Source organism: Embiotoca jacksoni, unplaced genomic scaffold, assembly GCF_022577435.1.
Source record: "Embiotoca jacksoni isolate LCO1_2020_lvr unplaced genomic scaffold, fEmbJac1.0.p SCAF_9, whole genome shotgun sequence".
Lineage (NCBI taxonomy): Eukaryota > Metazoa > Chordata > Actinopteri > Embiotocidae > Embiotoca > Embiotoca jacksoni.
In genome coordinates, this window is record NW_027185447.1 from 3,872,862 (window position 1) to 3,888,932 (window position 16,071).

At 41.7% G+C, this 16,071-nt stretch overlaps 2 protein-coding genes across 2 annotated transcripts in view; both read right to left on the minus strand.

The window, feature by feature from the left end:
* The window catches only part of vstm2l (V-set and transmembrane domain containing 2 like), a 45,816-nt gene extending 37,341 nt beyond the window's left edge, over nt 1–8,475 (minus strand). Inside the window, exon 1 of the mRNA XM_069140861.1 lies at nt 8,132–8,475. Within this exon, the coding sequence (XP_068996962.1) occupies nt 8,132–8,249 (118 nt within the window). The 5' untranslated portion in view covers nt 8,250–8,475. The remainder of the gene's footprint in view (nt 1–8,131) is intronic.
* A 5,774-nt stretch (nt 8,476–14,249) lies between these two features.
* ctnnbl1 (catenin, beta like 1) overlaps nt 14,250–16,071 on the minus strand; it is a 50,967-nt gene continuing 49,145 nt past the window's right edge. The window contains exon 16 of the mRNA XM_069141260.1: nt 14,250–14,940. Within this exon, the coding sequence (XP_068997361.1) occupies nt 14,852–14,940 (89 nt within the window). The 3' untranslated portion in view covers nt 14,250–14,851. The remainder of the gene's footprint in view (nt 14,941–16,071) is intronic.

Consider the following 16,071-nt stretch of genomic DNA (forward strand, 5'->3'; position numbering starts at 1 on the left):
CACGAGTCGCACAGTGGACACACTAATTCAAAGACACACACACATACACACAGAAAAGAGAGGGTTTGTATCATCCGTCTCAAAGCCGCCTTTATCATCTCGCCACAGAGCTTCACACACATCATGCACGCGCACACGATGTGTCCCGGAGATGAGTTTCAGTCATGGAAGGACACCTCAGAGAAAGTGTAGCTTTGGATCGCCCCACTCAAAGCTACCTGCAATCATTTCTCCTCTAAAGTAACCCCCCCCCCCCCCCACACACACACACACACACACAAACCAGTAAGGTATTTTGCAAGAGAGCGAAGGACGAGTGTGGCAGACGGCACTTGTGGAGAAAGACAGAGGGAGAGTCCTTGACTGCCAGCTGACCCTGCAGCTTGTTTGTGCCGATTTTGAGGAGTTTTCTGATCGAGGGGGAAGGGAGAGGAGAGGATTCAGAGTTTATTACACACAACAGAGCGAGCAGTGATAGGCGAAGGGGAGGGAAGGAAGGAAGAGGTAAGAATGATGGAGGACATGGAGGATCTGAGTCTAGATTGCCAAGCAATGAGCACAACACCTGACCTGCTGCCATGTTTCTTCACAGGTTAAACTGATAAATCGGCTTCTTTTGTCGGATACAGTAAGTCAGTGTTGCCTCCCTGACCGCGGCTACGGAAAAACTGGAAAATGGCTGCGGTGAAGTTTTCATTCACTGGGCACGCTCTATTCATCCTTTGAATTTGAATTTATCTGTGCTTACAAAATAAAATAAAAAAGCTAAGAAACGCCACTGTGTCCTTGATTTGTTTTGTTTTGCTTTGCATGGAAATAAGAAAGGATGACAAGCAGCGAAACAAAAGCAGTTTCAATCCAAATCTTGCACCCCGCACATATAAATAATGCAAGAGAGAGCCTGAGGGATGAAGACTCAGCCTCAGACTTTTAAAATTTTATATTTAAAGAAGTTAAAAAATTACTACCAGTATGTGCAGCATTTTCAACTTTTGCACCCGGCAGTGGAGAGTCGTAAAGACACTGTGCCGAGGTCTCTTCAAAGCATCTCTAAACCGGTTTTCTCCAAGTTTGTCCCATAAACGTAGGCCTTTGATGGTACAATCATAAACAGTTTCTCGGCTTTAAAAGAAACGACAAAATATGAATTATTCTTTCTGAGATTAATAAGCAAAACTGGATTATCAAGTATACATATGCAATTGCCCAGGGCCCAATCTTTTAGGGGCCTCATGGTCAGTTGTTTTGTGATATTTTATTCAACTGAAATTTGCAAAGAGATGTGCTGCAGAGTGGATCGGCTGAAATGATGAGGGCCTTAATAAAAAAATTTAACATTTGGTTATATATATATAGTATGACTTCTTCACTTATTCCAAAATAGATACATTGTCAGGGCCCATGTGTCAAAAATGTCATATTCCTGACTTTAACCAAACAACGGCTCAGCAGGTACATTTTGTTCTCGGGCCCCCCCAGTGGCTTGCCATTCGGAAACAAATGGCAACAAGCTAAAATGCAAAATGTGATGAGTCATATCAGAGTCCAAGAACACCATCAGAGCTTCTTCTTTCTCAGCTTCCAGGATTTCCCTGTTAAAAGATATTTCCTTTCCGTCAAATCAAACACATGAATCCATGTCCCATTTTATTTCATTATTCAAAAAGAAATTTCCACTATCCTGTGACAATGCTTGAACTTTAACAGCTATCATGACGATGTAGCTTGAATCACAACAGTGAAAGGCCGAGAGCAGCAAAATCAACACCCATTAATGTGAAAATGTCAGGGATAATAGCTCTGAGTACACTTTGCTCATGAAAGGATATGCAGACAAAGCCAGGAGACGTGCAAACGATTGATTTCTAAGTCCTGAGAAAACCAAGCTGAGTGTTGTGTAGAGGGAAGGTGCAGCTACAGTAATAATGTCTCTCCTTTGTGTAGTTTATCCCAGGCTGCCCTCCAGCACTTGTCTTCTCAGTGAGTAGTATATACTGAGGTCAGGACCCAAATACATCGGCTCTACCTACCGCTGAGCGCCAACAAGCTTTAAAACTGTCATCCTGTCCCTCTCTCCTCGGCCGTCCTTCCTGTTTGTTCTGACACTCTCCTTCTTCTTCTATTTTTATGTCTCTTTCTGAGCAGCACAGTCGCTCACAGTGGGAAACAGACAGAGGGAATTTAAGTCAGAAAGAAATTAGGCGACAACACGCATCAGACAGAACATGAAGGCAAACTGAACGTCTATTGACTTTTCACAGTATAATTAAATAGAGGTTTAGAATAAATAGAGGCTTACATCAGGGGATGCAACAACCTGTCATTTTCATTCAATCCGCCAAGGAAGTTGTGTTTTCAGTGTTTGTTTATTTGTCTGTTTGTCAGCAGGATTATGACAAAACTACTGGCCCAACTTTTATGAAATTTGGTGGAAAAGTGGAGCATAGACCAAGGAAGAGAGCATTATATTTTGGAGCCATATCTGAATCAAAGGCCGAGACCAAGTCAGCATGAATGGCTGCGCTAAGAGTAAATGTATTGTATAACTAAAAAGGAATGTGTCTATTGGCTCTCGAGTTAAAAAAGCAGCATCCAAAATCTGAAGCAACTGATTCACTTAACTTAGCATAACGACTTGGATTCAGGGCAAACTGAAGTGTTAGAATTGTGGTTTTACTGGAGGAAATGTGGCTGGCTACTCCTTGGCCAGCTGCAGTGACTTCCTGAGGGTGAATTGCCAAAATAATGTTTCTGAGCAGAGACACCAGACTCTACATGCCCACCTCCTTCAGGCTTACTGCCATTTATCTGTTGCTATTTCGTCATAGTAACTAACTCTGACAGAAGATTACAATGAGATTCTTAATTGATTACTGTTTCTCCAACAGCCATCACTGATCTGAGCTCCAGAACTATTCTCCATGTACTCAAAGTGGAGTTGTGGGTGGTAACTGTTTACAGATAGCTTGAATACTTTATCAAAATTTGTTCATTATGTTGTTATAATTATAGGGTCAGGGTTGCAATGCAATTAATGTGAAAAGGTCTGAACCAGCAACTGAATACTACCAAAAAATAGGGCCAAGGCACTTAAAAAACAAAAAGAAGCTTTTTTTTTTTTAACATCCACAGAGGGCGAAGAAATTGTCACAAGTTTAGACTTGAATGTTTGACTCTCTTCCGACTCGAACAGACTGAACCAACAGTTGCTCTTATTTTCCGTAGGATTTTGCTTTTCAGTCATTGTAGCTTAATAATGTTACAAAGTCTTCTCTGACGACACGAAGCAGTTGTTTGTGTCATTATTTTAGAAAAGGCTAACACAACGCAGTGTTTCTTCAGAGCCTCCTGGATCCGTGCCCGTATTAGTTGACCCAGTTAACAGAGTTTTCTATATTTGTACCAGTACATCAGTACACCTGACTGATGTTTTCATGACAGTTGTTCTTCTGTGCTCACCGCTGTGATGCTGTGTGGAATCCCAAAGTCATGTCAGTTCACCGCCATCACATGTGAACTGTGACGACGAGCAGACGGGGACATTTGGTGCCTGATTCTCCAGAAGACACGAGTAAACCCCACAAGCTGCTGCTGAATGTTTGCCAGTGAGACTGCATTGGCCACTGTTAAATTTTTAATAGTCTAACAGTAGTGTGATGTCATTGCCTCCCTGCTCCAGTTTGCTTTTAGTGGAAGTCCCATTTTCCTCTCCATTACATTTATCATACAACATTAGAAAAAGGGCATTTAACTTGGGAAAGACGGAGTTGTAAAGGAGGCTTAAGTGTCGCAGGTTGCGGCTGCATCTGTGCCCGACCCGGCTTTATACTCACACTCACATCTCCTATATTCTTCTCCAATACTGTCGTAGTGTGGAGGAGCAGCCATGCCTGAAGCCTTTGAAGGCAACATAAAGGAATCTGTCTTCACTGAGTGGTGAGCGATTCACTTGTTGAATTGGAGAAAAAAATGGTTCAAATACAATCTAATAATGGGAATCAGGACGGTGCAAGTTTCTCTGGGGATGGAGGTCAAAACAGGGTAAAGATACACAACTGGCCCCGAGTGAAGGCTCCCAGGCACAAATATTCTTCAGTGCAGCAAGAGGAGGCAAATAATACGCTTTACATTGATGCCGAGGAAACTAGGGATGTTACGAAAACCGATTGGTACCAAAACTCTGAACTGATTTCCTATGGCACTAAAGGAGCTGACAGAACGCAAGGTAACAACAACATGTGGAAAGGTGGAGGCAAGTGCAGGTGGAGCAACAGGTGTGCTGCAGCTTATGGGAATTTTTTTTTTTTTTTTTACATGTGCATGGATATATTTTGTGATCAATAAGTGACAAGTTCCAGGGGACAAAATCCACAATGCAAACGATGTCCGAAAGCATTTCCAACGAAAGGACGAAAAACACATCTGAGCAGCTCAAAGATTGTAATACACATTAGAATCAACAGAACCTAAACTAAGAGAGTCTCAGTTTAATGTTAACGTGTCTTCAGTCACAATTTTCACATCCTGAAATTTTATTCTACCTGAAGTTAGACAGCTCCTTATGTTGTAGCAATCCTCTGCAGATGACATTCACAGGCTAATTCAAACCCAAACAAAAAGCTCATAACATCAGGAGTAGCTACCGTGCAGACATCGCCAGTCAGCTGTTTGTACTCGAGTGTGGTGCATTTTTATGAAAAGGTTATCTGCCAATCCCAGACTTTAAGTTGATAGTAGAACCATGTCTGTGGTCTTCTTCCTTTACATAACATGTTTACCTGTGTATGTAATGGTACCATAAATACCGCCATAACAAGTTGAGTTTTATAACACCATTTTTAGGTTTAAATAGTTGAATGCTACATGCCACTGTTTTGGTGATGTTAATATTATTTCATATTATTTTTTTACACCTAGGCTATTTATTATTTGCAATATTGTTTTATTGTTTCTTCCTGCTGGGCACTGCTGTAGAAAATGTGATGCCAGAATAACAAATGTTGATTACTTATTTTTATTTTTTTTGCCACCATCCTACTACTGTCTGTCACTTAAATGTTATTTTCAAAATAAAAGACTTAACATTGAAACACTCAATTCGTTGGTTAAATTTTTTTGCTGTGGTATCAACATTGGTATTAAAAGTTAGGGATTTTATATGATATTGGTACTGACTACCAATATTACAATGGGACCCTAGAAGAAACTGGGATAAGTTGATAAATGGAGGGTTCTGGTATTGTTAAACATCAAGCAAAAAAAAACATTTGTGAGGATTGCCATTGTTGTCTCATTACAACTGTTTTTTTTTTTTCCTTTGGAAACCTTGAGCATCTTATTAGCCAAATGGCTCATTTACCCTTCACTGATTAATTAAGGCAATTGATTGGCTGGAATAATCGCCTCACTTGCTCCTAATTAGGAGTTAATTGAAAAGTATCAATGACTAAAATAGCGTCTGGGCAGACACAGATTGGAACGCTATAGAAACTGAGGAAACATTTCCAAAGTGTTTTTCTTCAGATTCTTTTATTTGTCTTTTTCTTTGGCCTCGATCTTCTCTGTCAGCTGGTGCGGTGACAGCGGAGGAAGAGGAGGATGAATTAGGGGCTCAGAAATCGCCACTATGAGCCAAAATTACTGTATAGGATCAGAAAATCAAATGAGGGCCTCTCAATTTCCATCAGTTGACCCCGTCGTGTCATTTGTTTGATATGACTCAGAGTGCTGTAGCCTTCGCTGTGAATTTACCTCATAACTATGGATGTCATGCCCCCAAAAAAGGCAATTTACATTGCAAATATAAAGGTGTTAACTGAGTTCACATCACTCCCACCCTGCAAATCATTATGCAAGCAATCGATCCAAAAACCCTAATATAAAACTCTATATACCGCAGTATTCTACACCGTGCTTCACTAATTATTACAATACAAGGCCATTTAGTATTTCAATTAGGAGTTAGACTATATGAATCTAGTTATATACTTGCATCTGCAGGAGTTTTAAATCACATGTTGCCCTCCTCTTTTCTCTCTCATTCTACCCTCAGGACAAAACAAAAACAAGTGTATCTGCACACGCTCATTTCCATAAAAATCCCACACACCCACTGTTCGAAAATATCTCTTCCCACAAGCACATTATTCAGTTTGAGAGCACATTCAGACTCCTTATGTTACTGATGCGCCAACCTGCCAAGAGACATTATTCATATTGATCCACACGGAAACTAAATATTTTAAAACGAGAATGCAGAGAAATCGTTTCACATGATGTCACGACAAAGAGGGAAATATCTATGGAGGGTATATGGAAATGCAGCCTGGACTTTAGACCAGGACGGACACTGATGAGTCAACCCAATGCGGTGACCACAAACCGTTCAACATGTTCAGATGTCTGCTGGTACAGACAGAAACCTTAAACTTCACGACACACCGATGCCGAACAACAGGCTGAATGAACATCGGCTGTCTGTGAATATCGGACCAAAACCGGTCATAGTATTGACTAGCAAAGGGGTCAAATATCATTCACCAGAAGTTAAGGGACAACTCTGGAAAAGGATTGTATCTCCCCTCCATACATGACCACCTGTTATCACGTTCAACATATCTGAGCCACGTCCGCTGCAACAGGGGTGGACAGTTCAACTAAAAATCAATATTCTCTGGGAACCATTCAACTATGATTGGACTGTAAGACATCTCTCCCTCTGCCAACGCTGCACATACAAATACAAATAAAGGGCAAGAGAGAGTCACTCATGCCGTGAACTCAATGCCCCTCGTCTTTCGCTCGATCTTTGAGATGAAGGCCGTCTAACAAGCAGGCACATTTATGGAAAAGACACTTTACGTTCGCTCTGTTCACAAAAGCAAGATGAGGAGACGAAGTCAAAGCTCAGAGCTGTTTAGTTTGTTACACCACTGCATGCAGTATATCAGTTGAGCTAACAATCTCCTGGTGGTAGCTTCATATTTTATGGACAGACATAAAAGTCTTCTCATCTAACTCTCAGCAACTAAGTGAAGAAGTCAAATTTGCTCCCCCCAAATTTTTGTTCTCACAAATCTCAGCTCGCTGTTAAGTTTTACTTTCTGTGGGCACAAACGCGATCGAAGCTGACAAACTCATCTCACACACACAAATTAGCGTGTCGCTTAAAGAGAATGGGAATCTCATCTACCCCGTGACCACACTTTGAGGCTGAATATAACTAAGGCGTATTTTGGAGGTTTGACAAAGGAGGACCTTTACCGGTGCAACAGGAGTCCAATTTTTCCTTCTCCTCTTCACTTCCTTTCCTCCAACCCACTCAAACTTAGCGCTGCCAGCTCATCTGCCAAGCCGGTGGCAGAGTGACACCTGTGGAAGCCGGCAGGCCTGAGCCACAGTCACCAGGCACCACAAACACACACTCAGGCGGGTGTTAGACTGTATGACGTAACCGAGTGTAAACATTGGAGTCCATTTAGGGAAGCTCCTGGTTACAGAGGAGTGGGGGGGGGGGGGATGAGGGGTCTGAACCGGAGGAAAGGTTCTTCAGTATCATTGGGATGCTACAGGAGAATAACCTCCATCCATCAGCTGACATCACCTCTGCTCCGGCCGGATGAAGCTCCCGCCGATCAGGAGAGAGGAGGATGAGGAGCACTGGTGAACAGCTGCAGCTCTCAGAGCAAACACAACCCCGTCGGTCATGATGAGCACTGGGTCGCGATAAAAATCACAGGAACACAACTCACTCAAAACGCGTCTCACATGAACCAGATTTCAGCCTTAAAGACTTGAAATGGTCCAAATTGCAATTACAAACCTTGACTGGATGATAGGTTGGCGCACACTGCACAGACTTCAACTATTTTTTTTCATTATATGCATGACAAAAAGAAGCACGGGCACTTTGAGTATCCACAACACAACCATAGAAAACACACATTGGCGTTGGGCATTTATTCAGCAGCAGACTCTCCAGCCGGCGCGCTCTGCTCTGCTCTTTGTTGAATTCCTCCTCTGCCTGTGAGCAGATGGCATCACCTATGCCAACCTCTCCACAGCCCGTTTGATGCCCTCCCCACCCCCCCCTCCCACCCCCCCATTAAAAGACAAGCAGTCTCACACCTACCGTTCCCAGAGATGTGGTTCTTTATCTCGCCGTGTCCAGCTTGCCGTGTGGAGACACTAAGTTGCATGTAGAGTCCCATGTAATGTAAACTCCCCAGCAGCACCCTGAACGCTCCCATCTCTCTTCTGTTTTATTTTTTTTGCTCTCCTTTGCCAGCTTTCGCATTCACATCGGATGAAGTGCGCGTCGAAAAAGAGGTTTGTTTGTTTGTTTATTTTTTGCTTCTTTTTTTTTTTCAATCCAGGTGTTTTTCGTGAGGAAGGGCGCGAGGTACCTGCGAGAAATAACGAGAGGAAGAAGTCGCCGCAGCCTCCTTCAACGCCAGCACACCGACTGACTGACTGACTGAGGCTCTGCTTCCGTCCACTCGGCTCTACATGCGGCGGAGGCAGACTTTCCCAAATGGGAAGTGATGCGGCTTGCAGTGGGGAATATCAATCATAAGAGCAGTGGTATTTAAAAGGGAAAAAAAGCACACTTTTTAACTGCAAACTTAACGACGTCAAAATTTTCATCACGAAAATGTGCATTTATGAAGAGTCACGAGACCATTACAAGATTCAACAGCCTAAAACGTTCGGTTTTTTTTCTTGAGTTTTGCTCATGTTAACTAAATATTATAAGAATATTGTGAGCTGTGTTTTTCTACGAGCATGCGATCTCCGTCATTAGCTAAAGTAAGTAGGCTGTGGATTAAAAATCCTGACATACAGTCTATATATATATGTATATAAATCAATTAAAACAATTAGGGCGCTCAATCATAGGAATGTGATGACATTTTTGAGCCAATCAGGATTCATTTAAATGATGATAGGCTACTACATTTGATGGCATTAGCTGAGTGTTTCTGAGTGTTAACTCAAAATGTTTATTTTACTTTAACTATTACTTATTGAGTCGTAACTAAGTTTTCTACACTTTTCTGTAATCTTTCAGGATTTGCTGATCACAGCTAATGCTTTCGGGCTACACATTTATTTGCCAGTGTACACATTGAGAATCAGGCCAGAAAAAAAAGATTATAACAACATAACTTGTTGTGATAACAGAAAACTAGATTCAATGAGTGTCTGCAGTGGACCCAGTTTTGTTCCAGCTTTTAATGCCATGCAGCTAACCCCTGTTGGATCCGATCGATCCCCAACCAGCAGGCTATCTGCAGCTCTTCAGAGTGGGAAGTCTGAATCTAAATGAGGACCAACAGAGCCGTTTCCTGTGATGTAGTCCAGTCTGCAGACCAGAACCCTCTTACTGTGATGCAGTGGGTGTTTGCTACAACATTCAGCACACTGTACAGTGGACAGCACCATGGACAGCGACACAGCGTAGATGGCTGCTCTGTGTCGCTGTCCATGGTGCTGAAATACAGCCTCAGTGTTAGTCATATATTAACCAGTGGAAGATACAATTTCCAATGACATCACACTATGGTATGGGCTAGTGAACTTTATGTAATGCATGTAAGTGGTTGTATAATCTTTAATTCAGCACTTTTCCTGAATTGGAAAGCTTAGCCAAGCGGATATTTTGTCCACCTTGTTCGGCAAAATTACTCCGTGTCCCATTGATTTCAAGGAAAAAAATATTTTTCGGAAATCTGCCTTAAATGCCTCAATATTTTCAAAATAAATGTTCCTGTCAATGATTAGACAAAATAAATCTATCTATGACTCTATGTTGGACATTAAATCTGAGATTGGTTTAGTGTAAATGATTATGTATACATTAAAATGATTGTATTTTAATTTGAATATAAATATGTCTTAAAGTTAATTTAAATGTTCATTTTTTTACAGAGCATAACAAAAAGATATAGGCTTCTACAAAATGTATTTTGTGATTATAAGAGAGGACATCCACACAGTCACATTTCAATCAAGCTCAGGATTGTGATGTTATTTTTTTAATGATTTGAATTATTCAGGTTAATATGTATTTTAGATGTGTCAGTCTCACATGGTGAGCCAACCACTGCTTCACATAAGGGAGTTTTAATATTTATACAAGACGTCACACATGGTGTCCTCAGCTGCAAGCTATTTAGACCCCACGACAGCAAACCACATGGTTCTCCCTCCAGAATAAGGTCACTATGTAGTAACATTGCACCCTGACAAAAACTGTAACTATTGCCTAAATTGCATTTTGTTCCAGTAGCCTTATTAAACCAATTATGATTTTTTTTTTTTTTGGGGGGGGGGCATTATAGGTAATTGTAGACCACTGAACGTGGGCATAATCAATCATCTAGAGTTCTTTGAAATAAGTTTTTTTTTTTTTTTTTTTACCATTTTTTTCTTCTGATGAAGACACGTGTCCCTTATTTTTTTTAACTAAGCCACAGACCAGCTGAATGGATCACCTGAGTCCCGTTGCCTGCTTTGTTAAAAGCTATTGTCCCAGAAGCACATGTGCTCTTTTTCAGACACTGTTTCCCTGAAAAAGTAACTGCTTCTACAACTTTACATGAGAAAAGGGTGTGGAAATGAAAAATAAAGGACATTATACTTGGTATTTGACTCCTACCACTGGCTGTGATGCATTTATAACGATGACCAAATGGTGCTCAGTTTACCCCTGGGGTGTCATTAGGCCACACTTACTGGGGCATGTGCATTAGTAATATTTTGCCAGGCTTCAATAAAACCATCCTGGGAAACGAGTGTTGTTTTCGCAGTGGAGAGTGAGAGTGGCCAGTTTGGAGGAAACAACCTCTACAGCAGCTGAGCTCAGACCCTGTGCTGACTGCTGGTGCAGCCGGGCAGTTGGACTGCAGCAGCAATTAACAGCTTAGTTTTGAGTCCATGAGTTTGACTGATGTGGCTTTATGTGTGTGGAGGATGTAAGGCAAGGTTGATGATGCAGAGGACAAGTGTTTAGCTGCAAACACAGCTACTGTCTGCCGATACACCAAATCCACTGACCAGCAAGGAATTTTTGTTTTAGTGTGCCAGAAGATCCAAAAATGAACTAATAAACAAAAGTGGTTTCCTTCCCCGTTTTTTTCTCTCAAAAATAAAATCCTCCTACAATTAAAGAAATCTTACAATTCGAATTGAAGCCCAGTCAGTGATTATTGTCATCATACCAACTTTTGTGGTGGTTCATGTTTCCCACTGTCTCTTCCTTTACAGGCATTAACGAGGTTGAGTGTTAAAAAGCCTGTCCAGGTCTGCCTCTTCCCTTGTCAAAGCCATTACACTGTATGAACCTGCATATGACAAATCACCTGACATATGCACTGATTTCACCTGGTGGTGCTCACAGGAGGGAGCCATGTTCCCCCCCTATCATGCTGCTTTTATAGTGCTTTCTTTTCAGAATTTCAGACCCTAATCACTTAATCACACTGGAATTAGGTTTGATTGGAGAATTACTAACTGTGTTTTATATGAAAAGAGTGGTTCTCGACTGGTGGGTCAAGCACCAAAAAGTGGGATGAAGGGCCATTTTGAGTGGGTCGAGGATGTAAGTGTGACCACAAACAAACAAACAAAAAAGCTGAGGAAATAAAACCCTCAAACTTTTGTTTTGATGACCAACTAAACTTCTGCTGGTGTGTTTTTATTTTGGTGGACATAAGTGTCCCATGACGCATCGCATGTACAGCGGCTGTTCACTACCAGAGTCATCACGTTAGTAACGGCCAAAAATAAGGTCCATTATACTTCAGAGATTAGCTCTCATTTTAGCATTTGTAAAAAGGGTTGAGATTAGATAAATCAGACTTCTGGTTTAGTTTCAGAAAAGTCAAGACTTTTTATTTCGTATTTCATGAAGTTTAATGTAGGTTCTTGAAAATTCCCCAGTGAAATTGTGAAATTTAAGTGGCTTGAATAATACAAAAAGTTTGGGTCATGACTTAATTTGAAAGGAAAAATGTGGACCAGTTAAGAACCACTGAAATAGAGGACGCTATCATATTAGCTGTGGCACATATTCCTCCTCTTGCTTGAGTACTTACTGGAAGGGCTTCACAAAAATGCATTAACATATCATGCGTGCTAATAAATAAACAGTGGTCATCAGTTTTTCAGGTATTTGGTCAGAAACTACAATACTGTAATTGTAATTTTGCCACTGAGAGAACCATGTTGCTGAGCTAAAAACATTGCATGTACCTCTTAGTTCCACAGTAAGCGACACATGGAAAGAACATTTACGGCTGAGCTTATGTTTCAGGTTGTGGAGGCCTGTATGTATCAAAGCTTTAAGTTGCCTGTTGTACACGCTTGATCAATTCCTGTGCTCAGCTCTCAATAACAGAATACCTTCTCCTCTCAATCCCTACGAAAAGAGATGAGCCCAAAAGCACAGCGGTACACAGTGTTTGCACTCAGTCATTCGGAAAATACAATTATTCTCCCTCCCCTCGGCTGTGAAATTGCTGTACAACCGCTGTTAAACACGCTGCAGTCATAATCACTGATAAGAGATGCATGGGGCCGGCCCTCCTCTGCCAATACAGTATGCAAACGACGCCCTGCCGTTCTACCCATCTTGTTACTGAGCGACATTAAGAGTTTGTAAAGATACTTAGGAGAGACAGCAGATGTGGCAGCTGTCAGTAACCTCTCGTTTCCTCTCAGCACCGCTGCTTCCTTGCCTGGCATCGTGGTCAAGGATCCAGAGAGGACGAGGTGCACTGAATGAGTGATACATAACACCGAAACATGCCACGGACAAGACACTAATAGAAGAAGACGGGAGACAGATAACACACGCAAAATAAAGGTGTTCACATTAGCGAAGACAAGGCTGAGTGCAAACAGCGATGTCGCTCCGAAGGCAAGAAGAGGAAAAGTATTGCGAGGGAACTCAAATTGTTGCGAGGTTGTGCACAATATATCACAAGCGAACACAATATAAAAAGCCTTCGCAAAAACTCTCGCCGTGACCCTTCGTGAGCGCCGTAGATTAGAAGCAGTGCACGTTGATTTGATTGGCAGATGAGAGGCGGTGCAAATTCAAAGAAGAGAACCAATCAAAAACAAGCCTCAAATGAAGCCGTCTCAGACAGAAAACATTCCTGAGTGGCAAAAAGATGCAAAGTAGCAGAATAAATATATTTTTGATATACGCTTTTTAACAAAAATCATTACATTTAGATGTAACCACTTTATAATCACCGACATTTTGAATAGTTACTCAAATTGAATTACATATTTTTTTCTCAATAACTGATTACAGTGACATTTATTTTGTAGTTGAATTACCTTTACATGTAAATAGTTACTTCCCAACGCTGTGCTATTAATAAACTTTTTGCCCTCTTTTAAAAGTCGAAGACCAATTTACATCAACAGTTTACGTCAACATACATTTTAGATTCAGTTTTAGCAAACAGCCCGTTTCCCGGATTAGAAAGTCAAGGATCAGATGGAGAGCTGCACCAGTTGCTACTAATTTCTGACAGCGGAGGATGAGTCTTATCACGATGATGAAGTTGGCTGTACGCTGATAAAAACAAATTATCTAATATATAGATTTAGAAAACTCTCATTATCTACAATTTGTTTGACACAACTGTGTGCTATGAAAATGGCAGAAAGATTCATATCAGACTAAAAATAGAGGGCAAATGGAGTTTAAGTGGGTCAAAACGAGTCGGTGCAAAACAGCGTCTTTGGTTTCTTCTCTGCACTCATCTGTGTTCTCTCTCACACTAAAAATGCACCAGTAATTGGAATAGCTTCTGTTTTTCTCCTGAGCTCAAAGACAGCAAAGATACAGTGAAATCTGGTGCACAAGGCTGGAAGAATAATACAGTAGGTTTTGTTTGTGTGTACAGCTCTACTGTAATACACCTCCGCACTGATGTGTGTGAACATCGGCACAAAGAAAAACAGCAGTGGGCTGAGAGCTCCGGGAAGCTGCTGAGATCCGTCCGTGGGTGGGTGGCTTCAGACAGACCGAGAAGAAGCAGGTCGGCCTCGTCTGAGGATTCAGCCGAGGAGGCAGCACACATAGGTTTGCTCGTCTCCATCTGTTTGCTTCAGTGCAACCGTAACCGAGTGGAGGCATAATTAGATGCCTCCGCACAGACGGTTACCGGCAAGTTGCACCAATCTCTCCCCCTAAACTGTGACATTAATTAAACAAACCAAACATCTAATCAGGATTTTATTACCAAATGTTTTATTAGAAAATATCTTACACCTAAATTCAAAACAAACAAAGCAGGTAAAGTGTGTGTGTGTCTTGGTGTGTGTGTGTGTGCGTGCGTGCGCTTGTATTGAGTTTGTAGATCTCAATTATCCCGCAGAGTCCGACACCAACGAGTACATCTCATGTTGGCTGTGTGTTTCAGTCGAGCTACAACGTTCTGCTCTCCAAAGTCAACTCCCACTGTTTCTACAGCGAGTGTTTTCATTGGATACGAAACAATACTCTAGACACATACAGATTGCGGTCATTAGATGGATAAAATTTAATTCATTAAGGCTTCTAATTTGTTTCCTTCTCTAGCAAGGTAAAGGTAAAAGTGACAAGGAAAACCGCGTCACTTCTTTAAGCAGTGAATATAAATCTATAACGACGGATTCCTTTTAGCCGACTAGGCGTCCATCAGTGTCACGTGTAAGAACATGTGTGTGTGTGTGTGTGTGTGTGTGTGTGTGTGTGTGTGTGTGTGTGTGTGTGTGTGTGTGTGTGTGTGTGTGTGTGTGTGTGTGTGTGTGTGTGTGCGCGCGCGCGCGACAGAGAGAAAGAGTGTGATTAGAAATTGTCTACGAGGTCCATGATCCTCTTCCGCTCGGCCTCTTTGAACTCGTCACTCTTCCCATCTCCGATGCTCTCGGCGTACTCTGAGGAAGACAGAGAAAAATCACAGGATTAGTCGGCCTGACAGCGCAGGCGTGGCTGTTTGACTTCTGAGGTTAAACAGAACATCCTTGGAGCCAGAAATTCACAAGATCGACACTCCTCCGGCTCTGAATGGAAGATAAATGAGTCGGAAAGTGAAACGCTTCAGGTTCTGGAATTTGTCTGACAGTCTTGCTCAGAGTGTAAAAGCAGAAGGAGCCGCGGTTACTCGATCGCCAAACACAAATATCTGTATACTAGATTAGTAATATGGATTTACATGAATTGTTCCGCCGGACATCTTAGAAATGACTGCACCTTTCCCCATTTAACATAATGAATAATTAGAAGTCGAGAGAGACTGAAACTTGTACTTAAGAGTGAATTGTATTTAAAAAAAAAATTGACATTGAAGATAATAAAACAGCGTTTCATTCATTTTACAAGAACATTACTCTTAAAAAACTGCTTTTATATAACGAGATGCCCCACGACAGCGACTGTGCCGACATCCTCCCTGTTCCTCAGTAATAGTAACAGGTTCAGGCGTACTGTGCTGTGCTATTACTTCGTTGTGTTGCTTCCTAACGTTTGAACCGTTTTCTTCATTTCGTGTCTGCCTCCCGCCCACACGAGGCCTCTGAAACCGTCCGACGGTCGATTTGTGAGTCTAATGTGCAGAAGAAAAAGTTGCAGCTGCCGCAGCCCCGGCGGACTCCGGGCGTCCGCTCGGTCTCTCAGCCAGCCTCCGAGGCAGGGATTACACATTAAACCCCGGGATGTCCAGACAGAGGGATGGGAAAAAAAAAAAAAAAAAAAAAAAAAAGAGTATTTTTTTTTTTTTTTTAATGTGGAGAGAATGAAGGGGGCTTTCCTGACAAGAGCCCGCAGGGTTTACGAGGACGAAGCGCGGCTGTCAAAGACACAGAGGAGATTTTGTTTTTTTTGAGGTTTTCATGTTATTAGATTGAACATTAAGGATGGTGACAGATGCAATGGGAGTGAGTGGGGACCTCAGAGATTTTGTGGAAGAATACTACTTGATTATATGAGTGCTGGAGGAACAGGCAAAATTATTTCCTTTGGCAATTCTGGTTTATTACAGCGGAGGTCTTATTTTTGTAGTTCATCAT